Genomic DNA, 22,071 nt, shown 5'->3' with positions numbered 1-22,071 from the left:
TTCAATATCCATATGTAACCTTCACTTCAATTCAATAAAATTTAATTCTCTTAATCTCAGCACTTTTCCTTTTGCCTCATCTCCCTCTATCGTTCAATTTCAATTTAATTGGATTTGACAATTATAGATTGACCCCTATCATCTTCCTCAAACCCTTTCTCCTTATATTAATTCCTAATAAAAATTATTTCATATCACCTAAGCTCCAAAAATAAATAAATAAATATATAAATAGATAGATAAATATCTCTAAAAATGAATGCAAAATTGTTGCAACAATGAAAAAAGACGATTACTAAGGAGAGAGATTGAAGTGGCAAAGAAGGAAGATATGAATAAGAAAAGGGAATAAGAATCTAGAAATTGATTGCATAATACTCCGTACAACATTGCTTGCTTGTCATATTGAAATCATTTTCAAGATATTAATGTGAAAGAGAAATAGATTTGTGAAGAGAAACTTCGTAATATCATACATTAATGTACATATGTAAATTATAACAAGGATTTGGTCTATAACTAGGTTAGGCCTCGTGCCCTGCACAATAAGGTTTTTTTTTTTTTTTTTTTTTTTTTTTTTTTTTGTAAAACAAATAAAATAAGTATATCTAACAAAAAAAAGTGCTGCTTTAAAGTAATTTTTTTTAATATCAACAATATAAATCAATTTTATTATTACTACTTTTTTGGGAAAATATAATATTACACTATTTATAAAATAATTAAGGAGTTGAAATAATAATTTAGGTAAGTTTATATGGAAGAATCATGAACATCAAATAAAAGCGAATTTATTTGACATAAAGATATTATAAAAGATTTGGAATGATATGATAATAATTTTATCAAATATTCATTAAAAAAAAAGGTTAAAAAGGTAAGGAGGGTTTTGGAGGGAAAAAAACAGCACCAGGATGTGAAATGTATCACTCCCGATGTCTGTTTTAGTATTAAGTTATTGATTGATTGTTTGATATGAAGTATTATTTAATCCGTGCAATTAGAGAATTTAATTCTACGATTAGTACATACACTGCTAATTGTAATTATATTTGTTTTGTATAAGATGTTCCTTAGAAAATAAAACTCTAAAAGTAAGGTCAATTTCTAATTACAAACAAAAACATTAACACTTAACAAATCATAAAAATGTAGCAAGATGCCAAAAGACAATGATCGAAATTTATTCAAGTAATTAAACCTGAATATTTTACGCCAAAAATAACTTTTAGAGTTTATTAACTCATACTAGAGTTATCACGTATCCTCCACCCCTTTTTACATTTCTTTTTAGTCATTCTTGTTTCTTGACCTCAATTTACATTTCATTATGAATTCATATAATTTCTCTAGTTCCCCCTTTATTTCTCAAAAAATCTTTATATTTTGTAATCTCCACATTATTTCAACAAATTAAATTTTCTTAACATTCTCCTCTTTTCATTTCATCTTTCCATTTGATTTAATCACAAGCGTCATTCAATTTATTGACCTATTATCTTATCCCAATATCTTTTCAAATATAAATGCAAATTTCCAATAGAGGTTTTTGAGAAATTCTACACGATGACCTTAGCTTCAAGATTTGAAAATTTTATTTGGTGAATTTTTTGTTGACCATACTGTCTATTGACCCCTTAGAATTTATTATGTCTAAGTATCGCCCCAATTCACTTAAATCGGTTAACCCATGGTTTATGGCTAATTTTTTTAACCTTAATCTATTAAAACTTACCTACCCCATTTAGTTTACACTACACCATCATCAGTCATCACCTAACTCCACCACCTAGTTGAAGATCCTCACCACCGAATCTAATAAGCAAATACCTTAAAACCCTCCCTTGATAGATCACCACCGAAGTCAATAACTAAATACCCTAAAACCCTCCCTCGCCACCGAGTCCAACCTACCACCCTGAAAAACCACACCCATCGTTCGAAACGCAACCAACACCCCTTGAAAACCCACATTCACCATTCAAAACCCAGCCACCACCGACCCTAATGACCCCTTGAAATCCCAAACATGCATGTCCTTCGAAACCCAACCACCACCCTAACAACCCCTTGAAAACCCACACCCATTGTTCAAAACATAGCCACCACCCTAGCAACCCTTCGAAAATCTAGACCCGTTGTTCGAAACCTAGCCACTACCCTAACAACCCTTTGAACACCCATACTGGCCGTTCAAAACCCATCCACCACCCAAAAATATACCCACCACCCCAAAAACCCACCCGCACCATCCAAACCCAGTCCCCTTTACCTGAAAACCCATACCCACCCTTTGACCCCTACCTTCAAAACCCTAACTATAGTTAGTATTAGGATTTTTTATGAAAAGCTACTTATTAAAAATAACTTTTTGTGAGAAACTACCTACTATAAAAGATGTCGTAAGATACTACCTATTTTAACACAAAATGTTGTAAAAGACTACAATAGGCCGGAAACTTGCCGTTGACTTTCTACCCCGGCGTTGACCAGACCACGTGGCCTTTACTAACCCCATACCGCCCCATTTTTTCCCCTGAAGTTTTTTCGGCCACTCCCCTCCTTGCCCCCACTTCCATTTCGGCCGCCCTTTCCCTGCCAACCTCCCTTATTCAGTGCTCATCCCTTCCCTAAACTTGATCGAAACACCTCCCTTTTTCCCTTGCTTCTTGAATTTTCGGCTTATCTCACTCTCGAAACCCCGCCCACCCTCCCTTGACACCCAAGAAATCTCGACCCCCGCGAAAACCAGAACCCTTTTTGATTTCGGTTTTGAGTTTTTTGGATTTCAGGTTTCAGGGACATTGAAGTGGGTTTCGAGGGTGGTTGCAGGTAAGAAGGGGGGTAGGGACGACTAGGGAAAAGGAGGGCTGCGATGGGTAAGAACGACTATGGAAAAGGAGGGCTGCTGGAGTGGGGATGGTTGGAAATTGAAAAAGGGAGGCAAAGGGGCAACAAGCTAATTGCGACAGCGAGCCATCAAGGGTAGGGGTAGTCAAAATCTGGACAAGGGAGGGGGAGGCGACGACAAGGGGTGGGGTGGTCGAAAACCGAAAAGGAGGAGGGGCAGCAGGGGGGTTAGTAAAAGTTGCCACGTGGTTTGGTCAACGGTGAATTCCGGCCTTTAATTTGGTAGTCTTTTACAACATTATGCATTTAAATAGGTAGTTTCTTACAACATATTTTATAATAAGTAGTTTCTCACACTAAGTTATTTTTAATAATAGGTAGTTTTTTACAAAAAAAATCCTTAAAATTAACTGAATCTTTTTCTTAAAAAAATTTCCTTTAAAAAAAAAAATTATTTGTGAGACTAATATCTTAATTAAAGCTATTTTGTATTGATTCTCTATTACTAGTATAATTGATTATTATATATTAAAATGTATTTGTACTACCCTCAACAAAAAAAAATGTATTTTTTACAGAATTCAAATTATTTTTATATTAATCTAAAATTATTTGGATTTACAGTACATATACTAAATATTATTATTATTATCATTAGTAAGGTACCCATTTAAATAGATATTTACAGAAATCTTTTTGTGTGATCAAATATCTTGATTTTGTCATTAAGAAATGATTTATAGGCCCCATTCTTAGCAAGCCAATAAAAGGAGTGAATAGCAACCATCTCCTAATTGCTGTTTAGTAAAAACAAATGTAGAGGTTAGGTGCCAATTGTTAAAATCATGCAAAACTGCACTAGCTACTATCAATATCATTATCTCCTTGCTTCCCTTAATCTCAGCTTATAATACTCAGCAAATTGAAGTTAATTACTACTATATCTATATTTCACCTTCTTCCCTAATCATGCTAGAAAGAATTAAGAGTAATTAATAGCTCTTCTAGAGTGTATGCATAGTTAAAGTTGGCTATCATGTGGAAATTGAAGATAGCAGAAGGCAAGGGTCCATGGCTTGAGAGTCTAAATAATTTTATCGGTCGACAACATTGGGAGTTTGATCCAGAGGCTGGAACAACGGAGGAACGTGCCGAGGTTGAGAGGGCAAGGGAGGAGTTCAAGAGGAACCGTTTTAACATGAGGCAAAGTGCTGATCTTCTAATGAGAATGGAGGTCAAAACATTTTGTGTTCTTACACTTTTAGTAAAAATCTATAGCTCAAAGTAGTTTGACTTTTTTGTTGACTACTAACCCTTAGTTTGTGAGTTAAAGTTTGATATATAACTCGAAATTGACTTAAAATTTTAGTAATATTCATTTATGTCCAAAAATTATGTACAATATGTATAAGTTATGTCAATTTTCAATATACGAGTATAGATTATATGTTTTTGTGACGGGGTCAAGAATATAATAGAGGAAATGTGATGTGATGTTTTGACTAAATTTTTAAACAAAATGTTTGGACAGTTGAGAAAAGGAAAGGCAAATGTGGAAATGGCTGAAGGAGTGAAGCTAAAGGAAGGAGAGGTAATAGGAGAAGACGCAGTGACCACAACACTGAAGAAGACCATCAACTTCTTTACCAGTATTCAAGCCCATGACGGTCACTGGCCTGCTGATAACGCTGGGCCACTTTATTTCATGCCTCCCTTGGTAAGTCAATTTTATTTAAAAATAAAATAATATTATTAATGGGAAGGAGAATTATCCAGGGCAGGGCCGTCTTTAGACATGTCTTTTCTCACACACGTAACAGGGCCCCCCAAAATCAGGGCCCCATAATTTAAAAAAAATAAAATTATAGCCTTACAAATTCACCTTCTTCCTCGTAAAAGACCATCATTTTCAAACTAAAACCTAAAAATTCATCTTTGATTATGAAGATATATTTGTGGATTTTGCTTCAAAAAATATTAAAAGGATGACACTTTTTAAATAAAAAGTTTTTGTTGGTTGTTTTATTGAATTGCTACTAAACTTATTACTATGAATATTTAAGCTCTAAAATAATTTGTGGTACAGTACTCGAAAAAAAAAGCCATTTTATAATAATAATATTTTTTAACCTTTTAAAATAGTCCTCTAAAATTGAAGGGCCCAATTTTAAAAGTTAGAACAGGGCCACCAAATTGTCGGAGACAGCCCTAGAATTATCGTTGTTGCTTCCTTCATTTCATATTATTTGTATTATTTTGTTGAAACGTTTGTTAATACACAAATTGATTACTAATAAGTATCTTTAATTATACAATATTAAGAATTATAAAAATTAATGTGATATAATGAAATACATATAGATACTAATTTCTTCTAAATATATATATATACTAATTTAACAATATTTATATAAAAGCATTTGTTCTTTATGCATTAGTAAAAAAAAAATATTAGAGGAAGTACTCTAATACAGTAATTCGGTAGCTTTTCTAATTAACTTTCAACAGCCTCACCATTATGATTAAACAAATAGAGTACATAGAGAAAAGATGAGTCAAATTCATCCACATTTCAACCTTATTTGATCGATCACTGTTACTTTTTGGCCTTATTTGGTAATTAACTGTTAACTCGTATTAACTGATTGGATTAGCTGGTTGCATTTAATATTTTGACACTTTTTAATTTTCTATTACTATGCATCATGCACCGAATTCACGTAAGGAGTATTGCATACAAAATCATAATTAACGTCGCCTTGATAAATAAACTTTCAGGTAATGGCACTATATGTTACTGGAGATCTCGATAAGATTTTTTCCCCTGAACACCGAAAGGAGACAAAGCGTTATATTTACAATCATCAGGTAATTAAATGCCCTTATATAAAATTTAATTGTCCTATTTTATGCCTATTTAAAACAAAGTGTGAAGTATTTATTTCGAAATATATTGCAGAATGAAGACGGGGGATGGGGATTCCACATAGATGGCCATAGTACCATGTTTGGTTCTGCAATTAATTACATTGCCCTAAGGTTGTTAGGAGAAGGCCCTGATGATGGTGAAGATAACGCGATTGCAAGGGGTCGTCAATGGATCCTTGACCATGGTGGTGCTACGAGCATTCCATCTTGGGGAAAATTTTGGCTCTCGGTTTGTTCATACTAATCTCCTTCTTTACTATGTTGTTTCTTGTTTGATTTAAAGTAGCTAGCTAGCTAGAATACTACACAATTTAACCCATATACTTATGTACAAGTGTACAACGTGAGCACCATATATTATACTTCGTATATACATGCTTTCGTTACAAATGACGTTCATAACATATTAACATGTGAGTTCTTTTGAATACGTATGTTGATAGTGATTTTAATTTACTACTATACGTATGTATGTAGTTTGTTACATAGTCTTTTTATCTCGAGTAACACAAAAACTTGTAACAAGCTGGCCCTTCTTATGGCTTTGGGTCGATTACTATAGGTGCTTGGAGTGTACGAATGGGATGGGTGCAACCCTACGCCTCCAGAGCTTTGGCTACTCCCTGATTCTTTACCGATGCATCCAGGTTCTCATACTACGTACTCTGTACAACCATATTTATGTGCTAATTTAGAGAGACTAAAATATGGAAAAGTAGTTATTTCTATTTTAACTTATAAATCCAAAATTGACCTTTGGTGTATAATTAAATTGCAGGGAAAACTTTGTGCTATTGCCGATTAGTGTACATGCCAGTATCATACCTGTATGGTAGGAGATTTGTTGGTCCAATCACTCAACTCATTCGGTCACTTAGAACGGAAATTTACCCCCAGCCCTACCATGAAATTAACTGGAACAAAGCTAGAAACTCTTGTGCTAAGGTAAGTTTTAGAATTTCTTACGACCAATCTGTAAGAGGTGTGACAATGTAACGACTAATTTTGGACACGATCGAGCATAATTATGTAGTTTACACAACTAACAACTTTTTCTAGGAGGATCTTTATACTCCACATTATGTGTTGCAAGACATGATTTGGGGATTTCTTCACCACATTGGTGAGCCAATCCTAAACCGTTGGCCTTTCTCGAAACTCAGAGAAAAGGCGCTCAAAACAGCAATACAGAATGTACATTATGAGGACATTAACAGCAGATACTGCTGCATTGGTTGCGTTGAGAAGGTACATTGTTTTCATTCGCAATGATAACAAACAAGCCCTTAGCCCTCGGTTTTTGTCTTTACTTTCTTTCGTTGTATGCCATATTAAGCACTTGTGGCATAGGTACTTTGTTTGATGGCTTGTTGGGCGGAAGATCCGAATTCAACAGCATACAAGAAACATCTAGCCAGAGTCCCAGATTATTTGTGGGTTTCTGAGGATGGGATGAAGTTTACGGTAATTTTTAGTAACGAGGCAAAATTGTAGTGTAACACGGTAACAATGTTGTGTACAATTTTTCATGTGCAATTCACTAATAATCCTCAAACAAATTTCGGAGCAGGCCCTTGGTTGCCAAACCTGGGATGCAGCACAAGCGTTTCATGCAATATATGCCAGTGGTCTTATTGATGAATATGCAACAGCACTTAAGAAAGCACACAGTTTTCTCAAAGCCTCGCAGGTTTTTTTTTTTCACTCAACAAACACTTTTTTTTTAATGTACTATAAAATTTCACAGAACACTTTCGAATTCTGCAAAATATATGTAAAAACCAAACATTTTAAACCTATATCATACAGAGTAATTTCTTAAGAGACCTATGAATATCAAGAGTATTTCAAATGTATAAAATATCTCGTGAAGCTTCTCCAAAAATCATTACTCATGTGCATAATACGAGTAGACCTGGTTATTGGGCGGGTCGGGTCAGGGTCAGTGCGGGTCGGTTGTGGGTTAGGGTCAAAGAGGGTCACATTTTATAGGGTCCATTTAGGGTCGGGTCAATAAGGGTCGCGGGTCGATAATGGGCGGGCCTACAAAATATCAATTAAAATAAATATTGGACAAAGCCATTATTAAATACATATGAATACAAATTAATCTATATAATTATTTTTACATTATGTATTTTCTTTATCAACTAAATTGGAAAAACATGTTGGCCCTATATTGACCCTACCCAATAAGGGCTCTGTCCATTAATAGCCCTATAAGCTTGGCCCTAACCCTGTTATCATTGGGCTACCCTGTCCAATAACCACCTCTAAATACGTGTATCTAAATCTTATAAACTGTGATGCTCTATTGCAATAGGTTAGGGAGAATCCATCAGGAAATTTTAAGCAGATGTATAGACATATTTGTAAAGGTTCATGGACTTTCTCAACACCAGATCATGGCTGGCAAGTATCTGATTGCACTGCAGAAGGACTCAAGGTGATTGAATACAAACATTTTAAATCATAAAGCAATTTTCTTTTTTTTTTTTCATTTAAATTGTATGCATCATGATAAAAATGAGATCAATTTCCTTTCTAATCATGTTATTAACCGGTCCATATACATGATATAACTTGCCATAAGGTAGGGAGATTATAGAAGCAAATATGTATGAACTCCACCCTCAAATCACCCCCCCCCCACACACACACACACAAATGTACTGGGATCTCCTTCAGTTTTTTTTTATTTCTTTATTTATATATATATATATATTTTTTTTTTCTTTCTTCGAGTTCTCATCTTCAAACGCGAACACCTAAGCTCGCAAAGTAACAACATACCAATAGTTAACACCCCTGTTTCCTCCTTTCCTTTCCTTTCCTGTCATTTTCATTTTTATTTATACAATCCTTCAAAAATTGGAGAGAATTCAACTACAACTTTTCCCAGGTATTTAATCATAGGAGATCCTAATTCAATTCTAGAAAGCCTCAATTTCAATAAGATTTTTATACACACCGAGGTGCAAGGTATATCCAACGATATATTTTGCTCATTTTGATGATTATTGTTCATTTAACTATCAAATGAGCAAAAAATAACCTTGATATGCCTTGTATAAGAGTGTGTTTAATATTTTTCATGAATTTCAAGTAAAGAAACAACTTGAAATACTATTAACAAGTAATTGTAGTTGATTGCTTTACCAGAAGATTTTGTATCCTTATATTTTTTTTAATCGTTAACCCACGGTCTTCTTGTATAGGTTGCACTCATATTTGCAAAGATGTTTCCTGAACTTGAGGAAGAGAAAATGGAAGCTGAGCGCCTATTTGATGCCGTGAATGTCATTCTTTCTCTACAGGTTTGTGTTATATGTAAAATTAAACTACTTAAATTATGTTTGCTTCAACCTATTTTTGACTTGTTTCAAACAAAATAATATCTGCTAAGTCCAGATATATTCATAAATCATAATTTCAAACAATATAATTACATAAGTTTCGATAATTTCAAAAATAGTTATACTAGCAACATACAAGTAAATTAAGTAAATTGCTAGTACATATAGAAATGTTGGAGTAATTATTCCATGCATATAATTCTATCCTATTGTTAGAGTGAGAATGGAGGTTTAACAGCTTGGGAGCCTCAGCGAACATACCGTTGGATTGAGGTATAACCAACTTCTTCTATCATAATATAGATCAAGTTTAAATTCAAACTAGTTTTATAATTTCTTATGAGATGTATTGTCTAATCTCAGAAATTCAATCCTACAGAGCTCTTCGACGATGTTCTGATAGAAAGAGAGTAAGCTTCTATATGCTACTAACTTTTTTCATACTCCATAAATCCATAATCATCAGCTGAAACTATGGCAGTTCCATTCCAAAAAAAAAAAAAACAAAAAACTAATACTATGGTACTTATTAAAGATGGGCCAAGACGATCAGTTGTAGAGTTAAAAAAAATAACTAACAAAACTTACTTTTTTCTAATTTAATGAATATAATCATGATTCTGTTATTATAGGCATGTTGAGTGCACTTCCTCAGTAATACAAGCTTTAACACTCTTCAAGGATCAATACCCAAATCACAGGACCAAAGAAATAGAAGACTCCATTTCTAGAGGAATACAATACCTTGAAAGGACTCAAAACCCTGATGGTTCTTGGTAAATACAGAGTATATTATTTTCGTACTGTTGATTTTTAATTAAAATATGATTTTAGTACCAAAAACAAAATGACAATGTTTTCTAACACACATAATGCAATTTTGATTATCTTGAATTAATCTTGTTAATTTGCTTAGTTAAATTTTCTATCAAACTAAATACACTTGCAGAATTGAGAGTGATTTCCTTTGGGTTTGTTTTGTGACCATAGGTATGGTTTTTGGGGAATTTGTTTTACATATGGAACATGGTTTGCAGTAGAGGCACTACTAAGGTGTAATAAAAACTACCATAATAGTCGGGCTGTGCAAAAGGCTTGTGAGTTTATACTCTCAAAGCAATTGCCCAATGGCGGGTGGGGCGAAAGCTACCTCTCAAGCTCAAACGAGGTACTCTAATCCACTCTCCTCTCTCCCTCCCATGTGGTGGTAAAAGTTGCATCTCTTGTAGTGAAATAACATCAGTCTGTCAAGAGTTTTCCCTGAAAGTCTAGATTTGTGCTTGGTTTGGGATTGTGGAACAGGTTTATACAAACCTAAAAGGGAATAAGTCAAATCTGGTGCAAACTTCATGGGCATTGTTAACTCTCATTAGAGCAGGGCAGGTGAGTATAACTGTATTCTATTTCTATTTTACATTTCCTATCGCTACTTAAAAAATGCCAAAACTATGATTGACCCAAATGGTTCTCAATGTAACAGTGGGAAGTAGATCCGGACCCCGTAGACCGAGGGATGAGGTTGGTAATCAACTCACAGTTGGAAAATGGAGACTTCCCGCCACAGGTAATTACATGGTTTTCTTAAAAAATAAACCAGTTTTGATATTCAATAATATTACCTCTGATTCTTGAAATTTACTGCAGCAAAATAAATAAATTAAAAAAAAAAAAAAAAAAAAAAAAGAGCTCAACCTAATGGGTACTTGCTAGTTGCTACTTCTAGGAAAGGATAGAGAGCAAAAAGATATACTTCTATATTAAGGGCTTGTTTGGTTGAATGTGGGAAAGGCAAATTCCTTGGAAGTTTATATTCCATGTAATTGAAATTCCTAAGAAATGCCCAAGTGTGTTTGGTTAAACATGGGAAGTGGAAATTCCCATGGGAAGTTTCACTTACCTAGGTCCCCCTAGGTAATTAACTTCCTCCATTTTGTGGGAAGTGGAACTTCCTAGGAATTTCTACTTCCCATGAATTTGTCAACCAAACAACACAAGAGAATTTTAATTCCTAAGAATTTCTACTTCCCATGTTTTTTGTTGTCAACCAAACAACACCTAAGTGTAATAGGACTACAGGACCCCAAGAGGACAAGAGGTGGGGTAGGAGATGATAAAAAAATGAAAAAAAACATTGTCATAAAGGAAATAAAATACAATAAGAGATTAGATATTATAAGGAGGAATAATTTCCATATTCATAAAATTAAAGTCAAACGATATCAAAATTCCTTGATTACACACCTTTTATTGGGCTCTTTTATTTAATTAAAAAGAATCATAAAACTAACTTAATTAATGGTTAGCAAAGGTAAAGTACTAATTAAGCAATTTTTAGTTTAAATAAAATTACTGGTTTACTATTAGAAAATAAAATATATTTAAAAAAAAAAACATGCTTTGTATTTTAAAAAATCAACGAAGGTAAACCGCTAATTGAATAGCAGTTTTGTCCATGATAATAAAGCTAATTCAATTCCCGATATTATTCAATAAACCGCTAATTCAATTAGCGATTTTATTCAATGAACCGTTGATTCAATTAGTTACCTTAGACAAAACCTCTAATTCAGCGATTTCACTTTGGACAAAGCTTATAATTCAACGATTATAATGTGAACTGACAAATAAATAAAAGGAGTCTTGAGATAGGGATGATAAGGAGCTTTGATATCTTCTGTGAAAAGTGAGCAGAAGTTCAAAAAGAGTTCATTTTATTTTAGAAGTTTATGATAGAAACAATCATATAAATTTTCAGTTAATGATTAATATCTCTACTTTTATCCTCTTATAATTAGCTCTAAAGATGGTGTGAAAGTCTTCCGTCCCTAAATAAAAGTCTCATTTACTCAACATACTTATTTAGAAGAGTGAATTTAAAAAATGATAATAGGTTAAGTTGATTAATTATAAACTAATAATAAAAGAGTAATGTTTGCTTATTTGAAAGAATGAAAGGTGAATAAAAAAGTGGATACAAAAAATGAGACTTCTAAACACAAACAATTGTAGTAAATGAGACTTCTAAATACACAAACAATTGTAGTAAATGAGACTTCTATTTAGGGATAGAAAAATAACACTTACCAATATAATAAATTTTAAGAAATTTCCAAGGTGAAACTTCTTGTACCTAAGGACCAATGCTATTCTTCATGGTAAGAGTAGACTGTTCCTCTATATACAAGAATTTGCCTTGGAAACATGAATTTGAAGTTACAAACCCAGATTCTCATTTAACTTCAGTCACAGTACACAGTTTTACTTCTTATCCATGATATCTAACAGCTGTGTTAACTTTATACAGGAAAGCACTGGAACATTCATGAAGAACTGCATAATCGAATATTCATCATACAGGTGTATTTTCCCCATATGGGTTCTTAGTGAATATCGCCGTGCACAAACACAAAGATCAGCCATACGATAGCCAACTCAATGGAACTCCAAGAAAGATTGGTCACAAGCTATTAGTATCTATAGTGTCTTGCTGCTAAACATCACAGGATGTAGAAGCAAATCAATAAATCATCCTTAGTTAGCTATAATCGAATTTTATGCTCTAGTTTACTAATCTTTGTCAATGTAAGGGTACTGAGGTAGCTTCTAAAGGGTGAATCCCAAATGTCAGGCCACATTACATATTCACTTTTCTTTTTTTTTTTCTTTTTTTTTAAAGGGCATTTTGTTAAATAAAAAGAGTGAGTTACATGAAAATTGCTTAAACAAACCAAAATTCCACAATTATCTTGCTTTCTAACAAAATTCCCTACATACCGTCCATGTCAGCTAAATAATCCGGGATTTTTTAAAATTTAAACAGCCTGAAAGCGCTAATTGAATCAGCGGTTTATAATTTAATAAACCGTTTTATTGTGAACTGGGAAAAAATTATTTCATATATATAGACGTTGACATGGATGGGAGGTAGGGAATTTTGTATAAAAGTGACGTATTTATGAAATTTTGAGCTTCTTAAGCATTTTCTATGGAAATCACTCAAATTATAGTGTGTTAGGTCAGAAAATATGAAGCTTTTATCCTTTTTAATTTCCAATTGGGTGATGCCAAAAGCACAGCTTTAGTCAGAGTCTTAGAGGTCCTATAAAAAGAGCTCACAGAATTCAAGAGTTGATATATGAAAAAAAAAATTATATGATCTTATAAATATCATGGAACCCATTTATGGAATTCAAAACAAAACCAAAAGACTTTAGTAAAGAAAAACAGGGTTAAAAGATGATTCTCTGGAGTGAGATTTACATAACTGAAAGGGACATGATTTGACTGGTGAGCCCAGGATCTTCTTGCAGCAGCTCCCCTTTAGATTGTTTTCCACTTCCCCCATCTGCTTCTCTTTAGAAGTCTGTCACCAAATATAAAGACAACGCATCAAGTTAAAATCTCCAGCAACAAAGTAATCTCTATAAATGAACACATACAGCTGAAATTGGGATAAATTTCTGAAATATTGGTAGGTGGTCTTGCTAATATGACACTAATCAACGATTTGTAAAATGATAAACTGAAAACCAAACAAGTGAAAGACTAATTGATAAGGTAGAAAACAAACAAATTAATAAGCACAAAAACTTGTAAAGAAGCTATTGCAGTCTCAGGGGTCCCACTATCCTTGAACTTCTGGTCCTGTTCATCCATTAAGACCAATTTTTGCAAAATATTGTTGAGGATTTACAAACACAGATTCTGTAAGCCCAGGAGGACACTCACATTTTTCCTGTATAACAAAGGAAACAAAAGCACCAATAAGTACAAAAATCTATAAGGTAAACAATCAACCAGCACTATAGCAGTCGCATATCAATTGAACATAGGTCCCAAACTGCACCACGCCCCAAAAGTTACAGACATTTTTTTTTTTTGATTAAAAAAGTTACAGACATGTGGTTCAATTCATGTATCAAGAACTTTTACTGATATTGAACTTACCAATTAATTTGTATGTATTCGTGTCATCAGGCACTTGTCGCAACTCCTCCAAGGTTTAGTAAGAACGCTTCTTTTCTGTTTCTTTAAATCGTATTTGGTTTGCACCTATATAGATCATAGAACAAGATTATATTTAATAATACAAAAAGCATGATAGACAAAATGCAGCCCATGAAACTAATGTACTAGAGGGGAAATTTTGATAGGGAGCACTTAAGATGAGTCACAAGTTATTTAGTGCTAACATCAGACTATAGGTGATATGTTCATTTTATATAGTGTTTTACCCCTGTCCCTTGGTCATATTTAGGAGTATTTTTGGTTCTTTAGAGCCACTTTTATTACTAATATGCGTTTTCTAGTGTTTTCATAGATTTGGTATTGTTTTTATAGGAAATTGCAGATTTGGAGCATTTTCCCGACTATTGGAGCCACTACGAGCATTAAAGTAGGAGTGCGATCCTATAACCTTTTTTCATCGCCCGAGACTGGTGATTAAGGACTTGGCAAAGAAGAGTTAGAGGCATTGGACCGAATAGTAAAGACCCAAAGAGGAAACCCAGATGGGCCAACTGATAGCCCAATTGAAGAGTCCACGTTGCCCGAGAGCTCGCCCGACCAGGTAAGCCCTCGCCCTGAGGCGCGCCCGGACAGGCGAGGCACGTAGGAAGGAATGACTCTCCGCCGGAGGCGTGCCTCACAGGCGCGAGCAAAGGATCCCATGACAAAAGGCGGCCCGGCCGAGCGAGATGGCGCCTCACCAGGCGCATGTTTCTAAGAGAAGTTTAAGCGATTCTTTTAGTTTGTTTTTAATTAGGATTTTTAGCTTAAGTATATATACGCTTTTGTTAAGCGAGTTTTGTACGTTTTTCATCAGAATAATTATCAGATTTTAGTTTTAAGCTTTTGGTTAATACTCTTGTTCTCTCTTCACTCTTGGCTTATGCAATTCATTATTTCCGTTTACTTTGGTAACGATTTCTTCCCTTTTTATTTTCAATAACTTAATTGTTTTATTAATCATGTCTTGTTTTTTTGCTTTGCTTAGTTTAGATTTTAATATGTGCAAGTAGTTTTATTTCTAGGGTTTGGTAGATCCATCAATATGAAGGGGTAATTTATTATTGTTGATTGTCAATGTTTTGGTTAATTTCTTATTGATTGATTTATTGCTATGCAATTAGATTAGGCTTGGTTTCCTTAATTGTATGAGTTATGCAATATTGATTCGAGATTCGAGAGATAAGAATTGATGTGTAGACTTAGTTTCAATAGGCAGATTAATTTATAAATGGGTTAAGTTAAGATTCGAGAGATGCAATTTAATACCGTTAAATTAATTCTATGATTGTAATACGTAGCGAAAGCCCTTTATGATCTGATTATTGATTATTGTGTTTTACCCTAAAATATTATTTATTGGTGAATCTATACCTTAAGCTTGATTTATCGATTTCTTCCTAGTTTTATTATTATTAGTTATTTGTTTTCCCTCAGTTAAATTCTCACAAAATAAAAACTTGGCTACTTAATAGTTTAGATTATATTAATTAATTAGGAATAGATTGACTTGTTTTACCGTAGATTCGACCCTACTACCCTAACTGCCTTAGTTAGAGGACTTAGGTAATTCTTTTGATTAAGAGATACAACTTTATCGTGTCAATAGGAGACATGTAACAATGAACAAATCACACTAAACAAGATCCTCATTCCTCATAACATGTTTTTGGAGAGTAACAGGATGAGTGATAAGATATGTAAATTGCTTCACACATCTACCTATGTGTCACGGAGTCACGGACTCACGGTCAAGTGTTATGACATTGGATATGTGTAGCACTCTCTCGTCTATTGGACGAGGGCACAAACCAAGTGCGGAATGGCTTGTCAGCACGAAGCAACACATTCTAAAGGCAAGTTTGATGGGCACTCTGGCGACAATAGCGGAGTCAAGGGGGATTGATCAGGGTTGTGACAGTCCAGCAGGGCAAAAGCGGGTTTGATGACGAATTTTGTCTATTTTGAGGGTCTCTTGAGATTTTATCTGATTTGGGTGTTTTATACATGTGGCAGCATAATTTTTATAAATGCCTACAACAACACACAAGTAATAAAGCTATAGGCAATGGGTAGGAAGCTCAGATATTATTAATCATTGCCTCCTACAGAGCATCTTTTTGAAATCACATTGTTTTCCTAAATAATAATTTATTCTAAAGCCTAGAAAACTTAAGTAAAAACCCTAGACAGCTTCATTCAAAGAGAGTTGGATTCTAACAGACTAACACTATGCAGCCAGTCTCCGCTCTGGTGAAGGGTTGCATTAGCTAATTGACAACAGCATAAAACATTGTAGAAGCTTTGCAATAGATACTAGTCCAAATTCCAAATTTAGCATGCTAGGCCAGAGGGCCCAGAGGTGTGCCATGTCAGGTGATCTTCTTAGAATTGACCCACTTAAATTCATTTCTCTCCATTGACTAAACTCTACCAAATAAAACAAATTCAGGATGTTTGTATTATTTGCACAGCAATAATGAATCTAAGTTCTTCAAATAACTTTATAATCTTTATATAAATTTGGAGGAAAAAAGAATGATGAAATATAATCTACACAGGGAATGAGGCCATCGCAATTCCTTAATCATCTGAAGACCTACGTCACTTGACCTTTGGGAAGTAAGCCTCTAAAGAGCGGTAACATCAAGCTTTTGAATATCTCTACTCCACTAAGCTTCATTTCTCCCAAAATAAAAGCCTCATAATTTATTCAGTCAGAGTCCATCATTTATTAATCTTTTTCATTCACATTTTATCAACAAAACCCCTCCAACCCTTATATTTCTCTCTCTTCCTCAAAACAGTTGACTATCCCATTACCTTCCTTTTATTATTCAACTTTAATCAACAATACACCACTATAACTCCTTCCTAAATCCGTGTACACCGGATAAACGTGGTGGAAAGGGATGTAACACTAAAATTCTTTACACTCTCCTCTCTTAATCCCTTCTTCTATTTTGAAGACCAAAATTTATTGAACTACTAATAATCTAACTCCAACTATCTTATGCCTGAGCATAGGTACAAATTCCAATTCAACATAGTCAAATAACTAATTCAATCGTTAAACAACAGTAACATGTCTATAACATAGCTCAAAATAGCATCTTGTTCACTTAGGAGCTAAGCTCCACTACAACACAAATTTAACAAGCCATCCAGCCATATCTCAAATTTTCATATTCTTTTTTCATTCAAATCCCTTCGCCTTTTTCTATTAGTATGGTTATTGACAAGCACAAGTTATTTACATGGATATCGAATATACATATTATTCATCGGCAAACACCATAAAGATAACATAAAACCAATCTTTTCTTTCCAGAGGAAAAAACCATAAAATCATGGCAATGTTCATTTTTCATGAGCTCCACGTCAACACGAATCCAATTAAGTAGCAAAATGAAACAATATATCAGATATGAACAAGGAAGCGAAATTCGAGACAAGCAATGTCATTATATATAGTAAAGGGAGCTAACCTGCTTCAATTATGAAATAGTATCAATCATAATGTTCACATATAAATCTCAAAGCAGCAATAACCTATATATAATTCACATATTACATAAATTAGGCTAAAATTTTCTTCAAAATTGAAAAAATATACAAAAATATGCTAAAATTAAGCACTAACATACTGTTCTGCTTGGTTCATCCGCCATTTTAGCAGCTGAAATGCAGACTAGCTCAAACTTCATTACTGTTTCAGAAAAATAGCAATTAATCAGAGTGTATTCAAATTATAAGTAGAAATGAAAACGATAAGTGAAAACAAAACAAAACAAAAAAAAAAAAAAAATAATAAATAAATAAATAAAATCATGGAGAAGGAGGAATGTAAGCAGGGTTTAATCGGAAAAACCCTAGATCTGTAAATTGATTGAATGCTTAATTTATGAAGAAGATGAATGAATCTTGGAGATATTTAGTATGCCGGAAAAAAGATATTGGATACAATTTTCCGACGGCATTACCGGAACCAACTATCCGCGCACACTCACTCATCCAGAGATCCTCCGCTCTCCAAATCCACATCGTAAATACGAAGTACTTTTTTCGTTCCTTTTTACGGGCCCGTTTGGGGGTGTAAACGTTTTCAGATGAAATTTTCATGGAAAACCTTTCACATTGGAAAATTCATTTTTACGAAAGTTTATCGTTGTTAGGTTGAATGTAAAATGGAGTAAAGCATACAACTACTCCCTAAACTTAGCCAAATGTTGCACTTTACTCACTGAACTCTTAAAAGTTACAATTTACTCACTACTCAGGTGGCTGGAGGTCATTTTTCAGGTAGTAACCTGATATAGCAGGTTAACTCCCTAAACTTTGCCTAAACTATTATACTAATAGGTAAACTCCCTAAACTTTGGTTTTTTTAAAAAAAAAAATTTAATTTAACAATCTAATCATACATTTGTAAGCTTATGGGAACTAACTAAATTTTTGACTTGGAAAAAAAAAAATTCATTTTTTCCTTTGCACTAGTTTGGTTCGTTTTTTTCGTTTTTTTAAAAAAATAAATAAAATTAGATGATCCAATTAACATCAGAGTAGAAAGAATGATTTACCAAATCAAACAATTAGGAATCATTGCTCTTCGAACAAGATGAGCATATTCATTGTGTGCCATTATATATCACATATTAATTAGTTTGGTTGTCTTTTCTTCAAAAAAAAAATGTTTGAATGTTTGATTTATTATACACATTAAACTCAACAAAATTTATAATTAGCAGAATTTAGTAGAGAACCTAGTACTAAAAATCCCTTATTGCCTCTTATAAAAAAAACTCTCATTGTCGTATGAATTTGCAGTTGCGTACGTTTATTAAAGAAAAATACTTAAAGTTCCAAATTTTGTGAAATGAACATGATCTAGAAAAAAGTTTAGAATTTTTTTGTGATGTTGAAATTAAGATTGCTTAATAGCTAGCGCGCGGTTGTTTACTTATATTAATTAGTATGTGGCTATAAAATATTCTAACTAAAACAACAAATAAAAAAATTAAAAAACCAAAAATATATAAAAAAAAAACAAAAATATTGAACTATAGTTGTTGGAGTATATATATAGCTGTTGTTAGAATTTTATTACATACTAATCGTTTTTTAAAAATAATAATAATAATAATAATAATAATAATAATAATGGGTTGGCCGGAGGGAACGATGAGGCCCTCAGACCCGCGGATGTGTTACTTTATTCATGGGATCGTGGTCGCGATGTCTGTGTTGATTTGACAGGGTCTTCTCCTTTGACACAGTCAGGGCTATCTGACTTCATTCCTGGGCGGGTTGTGGCTGATGCAGCTCATCGGAAGCGGGTTAAGTATGAAGCTCGATGTCAGGCGATTGGATATGGTTTCATTCCCTTCTCCTTTTCTTCGCTTGGGGAATTAGAGAAAGAGGCTGTTGCGTTACTGAAGCGGATCCAAAGGTTCTCGACGACGCAAGACATTGGGGCTCGTGCTGCAGCTCATATCTTCACTAGAGTAGGATTTGCAATAGCTAGAGGAGTGGGGGCCCAGATTGTATCTCGGCTTCCCACTAATTTATTGTAGGTTGTATGGCTTTTGTTTTTGAGATAATAATAATAATAATAATAATAATAATACTAATAGTTATTATTATTACAATAATAATAATTATTATTATTATTATTATTGTTGTTGTTGTTGTTGTTGTTTTTGTAATGACTAGCTAATTAAAAATCATGTGAGGGAGTTTAGGGAGCTGTCAGAAAGTTTAGGGAGTTCTTGCATTTTACCTGTTATTGAAGGTCAATACTCAAGTTAGTGAGTGATTTGCAACTTTTGAAAGTTTAGTGAGTGATCTGCAACTTTGTGCAAAGTTTAGGAAGTAGTTGTGTAGTTTACTCATGTAAAATGACTTTTCCATTTTATCAAGGGGCGGCTAACGCGCGCGGTGCGCACGCATAAGGCGGCATAGCTAGTCATATCTAGAAGCTCTTTCGCTTTAGCCTTAAAATTTCAAATTTAGTTGTTGGCCGAATCTATACTTATATATTAAAAAGCGTTCCGTCCATCATGAGATTCGAATTCACAACCACAAAAATATGCATTAGTTGTCTTACTATCTCATCCATATATTATTCATGGTTTAATACTCAACTCATAAATATATAAGTATATGGATTGGATTGAGATCTGAAAAAAAAAATAATTCTATAATTTGGTAATAATGATCATCGAGATAATACATACAAGCAAGAAAAATTAACAATTGTTATAAATTTTAGTTATTTAATTATTTTAATAATTATTATGTCTTTATTTTCATTATATTATAAATTATATACAAAGGATATGTCTATATAATTTTTTTACAAGAACAAGTTTATATAATTAGTCAATAGTTGTTCCATAAATAATTTGTTCAAAGGTTTAATGAAAAATTATTATAAATTATAAACAAAAAATGAATTCGCACCAAAAAAAAAATGAATAGATGAATAATAAAGAATGAACCTATCTATTCAATTACAAGTGTTAAAAAAAAGAACCCGAAGCATCGCTCGGGCGATACACTAGTTAATAACTAAAAAATATGTAAACAACTATGTTTATGGGTATAAATGTCGTCCAAGACAACTGACATTAATGCATGAGAGCAAATAAGTACATAATTAAATATTTTAGTTTTTTAGAGGATATAATTGTCCAAACACTATTCATTAAAAAAAAACTTGTACATATTAATGAGGGTATATATGTAAATACACATTTTAAAGGGTATAATTAGCATTACACTATTCATAAGAGTAATTTCTACTTTATAATTAGCATTACACTATTCATAAGAGTAATTTCTACTTTTATAAGGTAGGGAAGCATTTTTCATTGTTGGAAAAATTGTCATAAATAATACGACTTTTCACCCGTCCGCTAAAAACAAGTCGACCTTTTGATTATCTCTAAATAATACAATCTTTAGAGGGTATCCGCTTTAAACATGATATTTTACCTGCAACTTAGATGACCGGTTAACCTTGTTTATTTATTTTTAATAATTTCGTTTAACATTTTAATTAACTCTTAATTAAACTTTAATTATGGCTAACAATTAAAATATTTTTTTTTTTTAAAAAAAAACATCCACACCCACCCCCTGACCACCAGCCACCGTCGCCACCATTCCCTTTTTCCGGCAGTCTGGTGCGGCCCCACTCCCTGCGCACCGGCGCCGGTCGCACCCAAATCCCCCCTCCAGCGCCGGTGCCGACCCCTCCCTCTTTCCCTGAATGGAAGCCCTCTACCCGAAATGCTGATTGAAACCCACAAAACTCCTCTCCTTAGCACCTAACCACGAAACTCCCTATAATCCATCCCCCACCCTCAAAAAACCCTAACCGAACCTCCGCTATCGTCGACGACGATTTCGGTTAGAGTTCTTAGGGGTGGGGGAGTTGGATGGATTTTAGGGGATTTTGTGGGGCGAAGAAAGGGTAATCGGGGAGCGAGGGGGTTGCTAGTTTAGAAGGGAGAGAAAACGCAGAAGGGGAGCGGGTTGGCGTCGGCGCCGGAGTCGGGGGAGAGGGGAACGGGCAAAACCGACGCCGGGAAAGGTGGCAGCGTGCCTGGTGGGTGAGATTGGTTTATTTGTTTTAAATAAAATTAATTAAATAAATTAAATTTATTTTAATAATGAAAAACATTAAATAAATAAATAAAAATCAAATTATATTGTCAAACCAATAAGATTATTACACGTGTCCCATTTTACCTGATAATTAGGTTACAAACCGGTATTAACTTGTTTTCAGCAGATACCCTCTAAAGGTTGTATTATTTAGAGATAATCAAAAGGTCGACTTGTTTTTAGCGGATGGGTGAAAGGTCGTATTATTTATGACAAATTTTCCTTCATTGTTTAGTTGAACTGAAAATCAAATCAGTTA

General features: G+C 33.7%; 1 protein-coding gene and 1 long non-coding RNA gene across 4 annotated transcripts; one reads left to right on the top strand and one right to left on the bottom strand.

The window, feature by feature from the left end:
• Nucleotides 1–3,886: 3,886 nt before the first annotated feature.
• On the top strand, nt 3,887–13,030 carry LOC145594677 (lupeol synthase-like). The gene is made up of 18 exons (XM_081651013.1): nt 3,887–4,084; nt 4,382–4,567; nt 5,629–5,718; nt 5,810–6,007; nt 6,341–6,425; nt 6,557–6,723; nt 6,838–7,026; nt 7,129–7,242; nt 7,349–7,468; nt 8,102–8,224; nt 8,997–9,095; nt 9,351–9,407; nt 9,498–9,544; nt 9,767–9,910; nt 10,125–10,302; nt 10,437–10,517; nt 10,615–10,698; nt 12,439–13,030. The coding sequence occupies exons 1-18, from the start codon at nt 3,887–3,889 to the stop codon at nt 12,559–12,561; spliced, it is 2,283 nt and encodes a 760-aa protein (XP_081507139.1). The 3' UTR covers nt 12,562–13,030.
• Nucleotides 12,986–18,423, bottom strand: LOC145594678 (uncharacterized). Of its 3 annotated transcripts, XR_014102856.1 has the most exons (6): nt 18,125–18,423; nt 17,789–17,850; nt 17,630–17,693; nt 14,082–14,186; nt 13,705–13,869; nt 12,986–13,497 (listed from the first exon to the last, which is right to left on the bottom strand). It is a non-coding gene; the product is annotated as an uncharacterized LOC145594678 (long non-coding RNA). The 3 variants fall into 3 exon arrangements; XR_014102855.1 differs by having other exon boundaries at nt 12,986–13,869; nt 17,785–17,850; XR_014102854.1 differs by having other exon boundaries at nt 12,986–13,869; nt 18,125–18,419.
• Between the last annotated feature and the right edge of the window lie 3,648 nt (nt 18,424–22,071).

This window comes from Chenopodium album, chromosome 19 (genome assembly GCF_948465745.1).
Source record: "Chenopodium album chromosome 19, dcCheAlbu1.1, whole genome shotgun sequence".
NCBI classification, from domain to species: domain Eukaryota; kingdom Viridiplantae; phylum Streptophyta; class Magnoliopsida; order Caryophyllales; family Amaranthaceae; genus Chenopodium; species Chenopodium album.
Note: the sequence above shows the minus strand (reverse complement) of the source record. Positions and strands in the feature narration are given on the sequence as shown.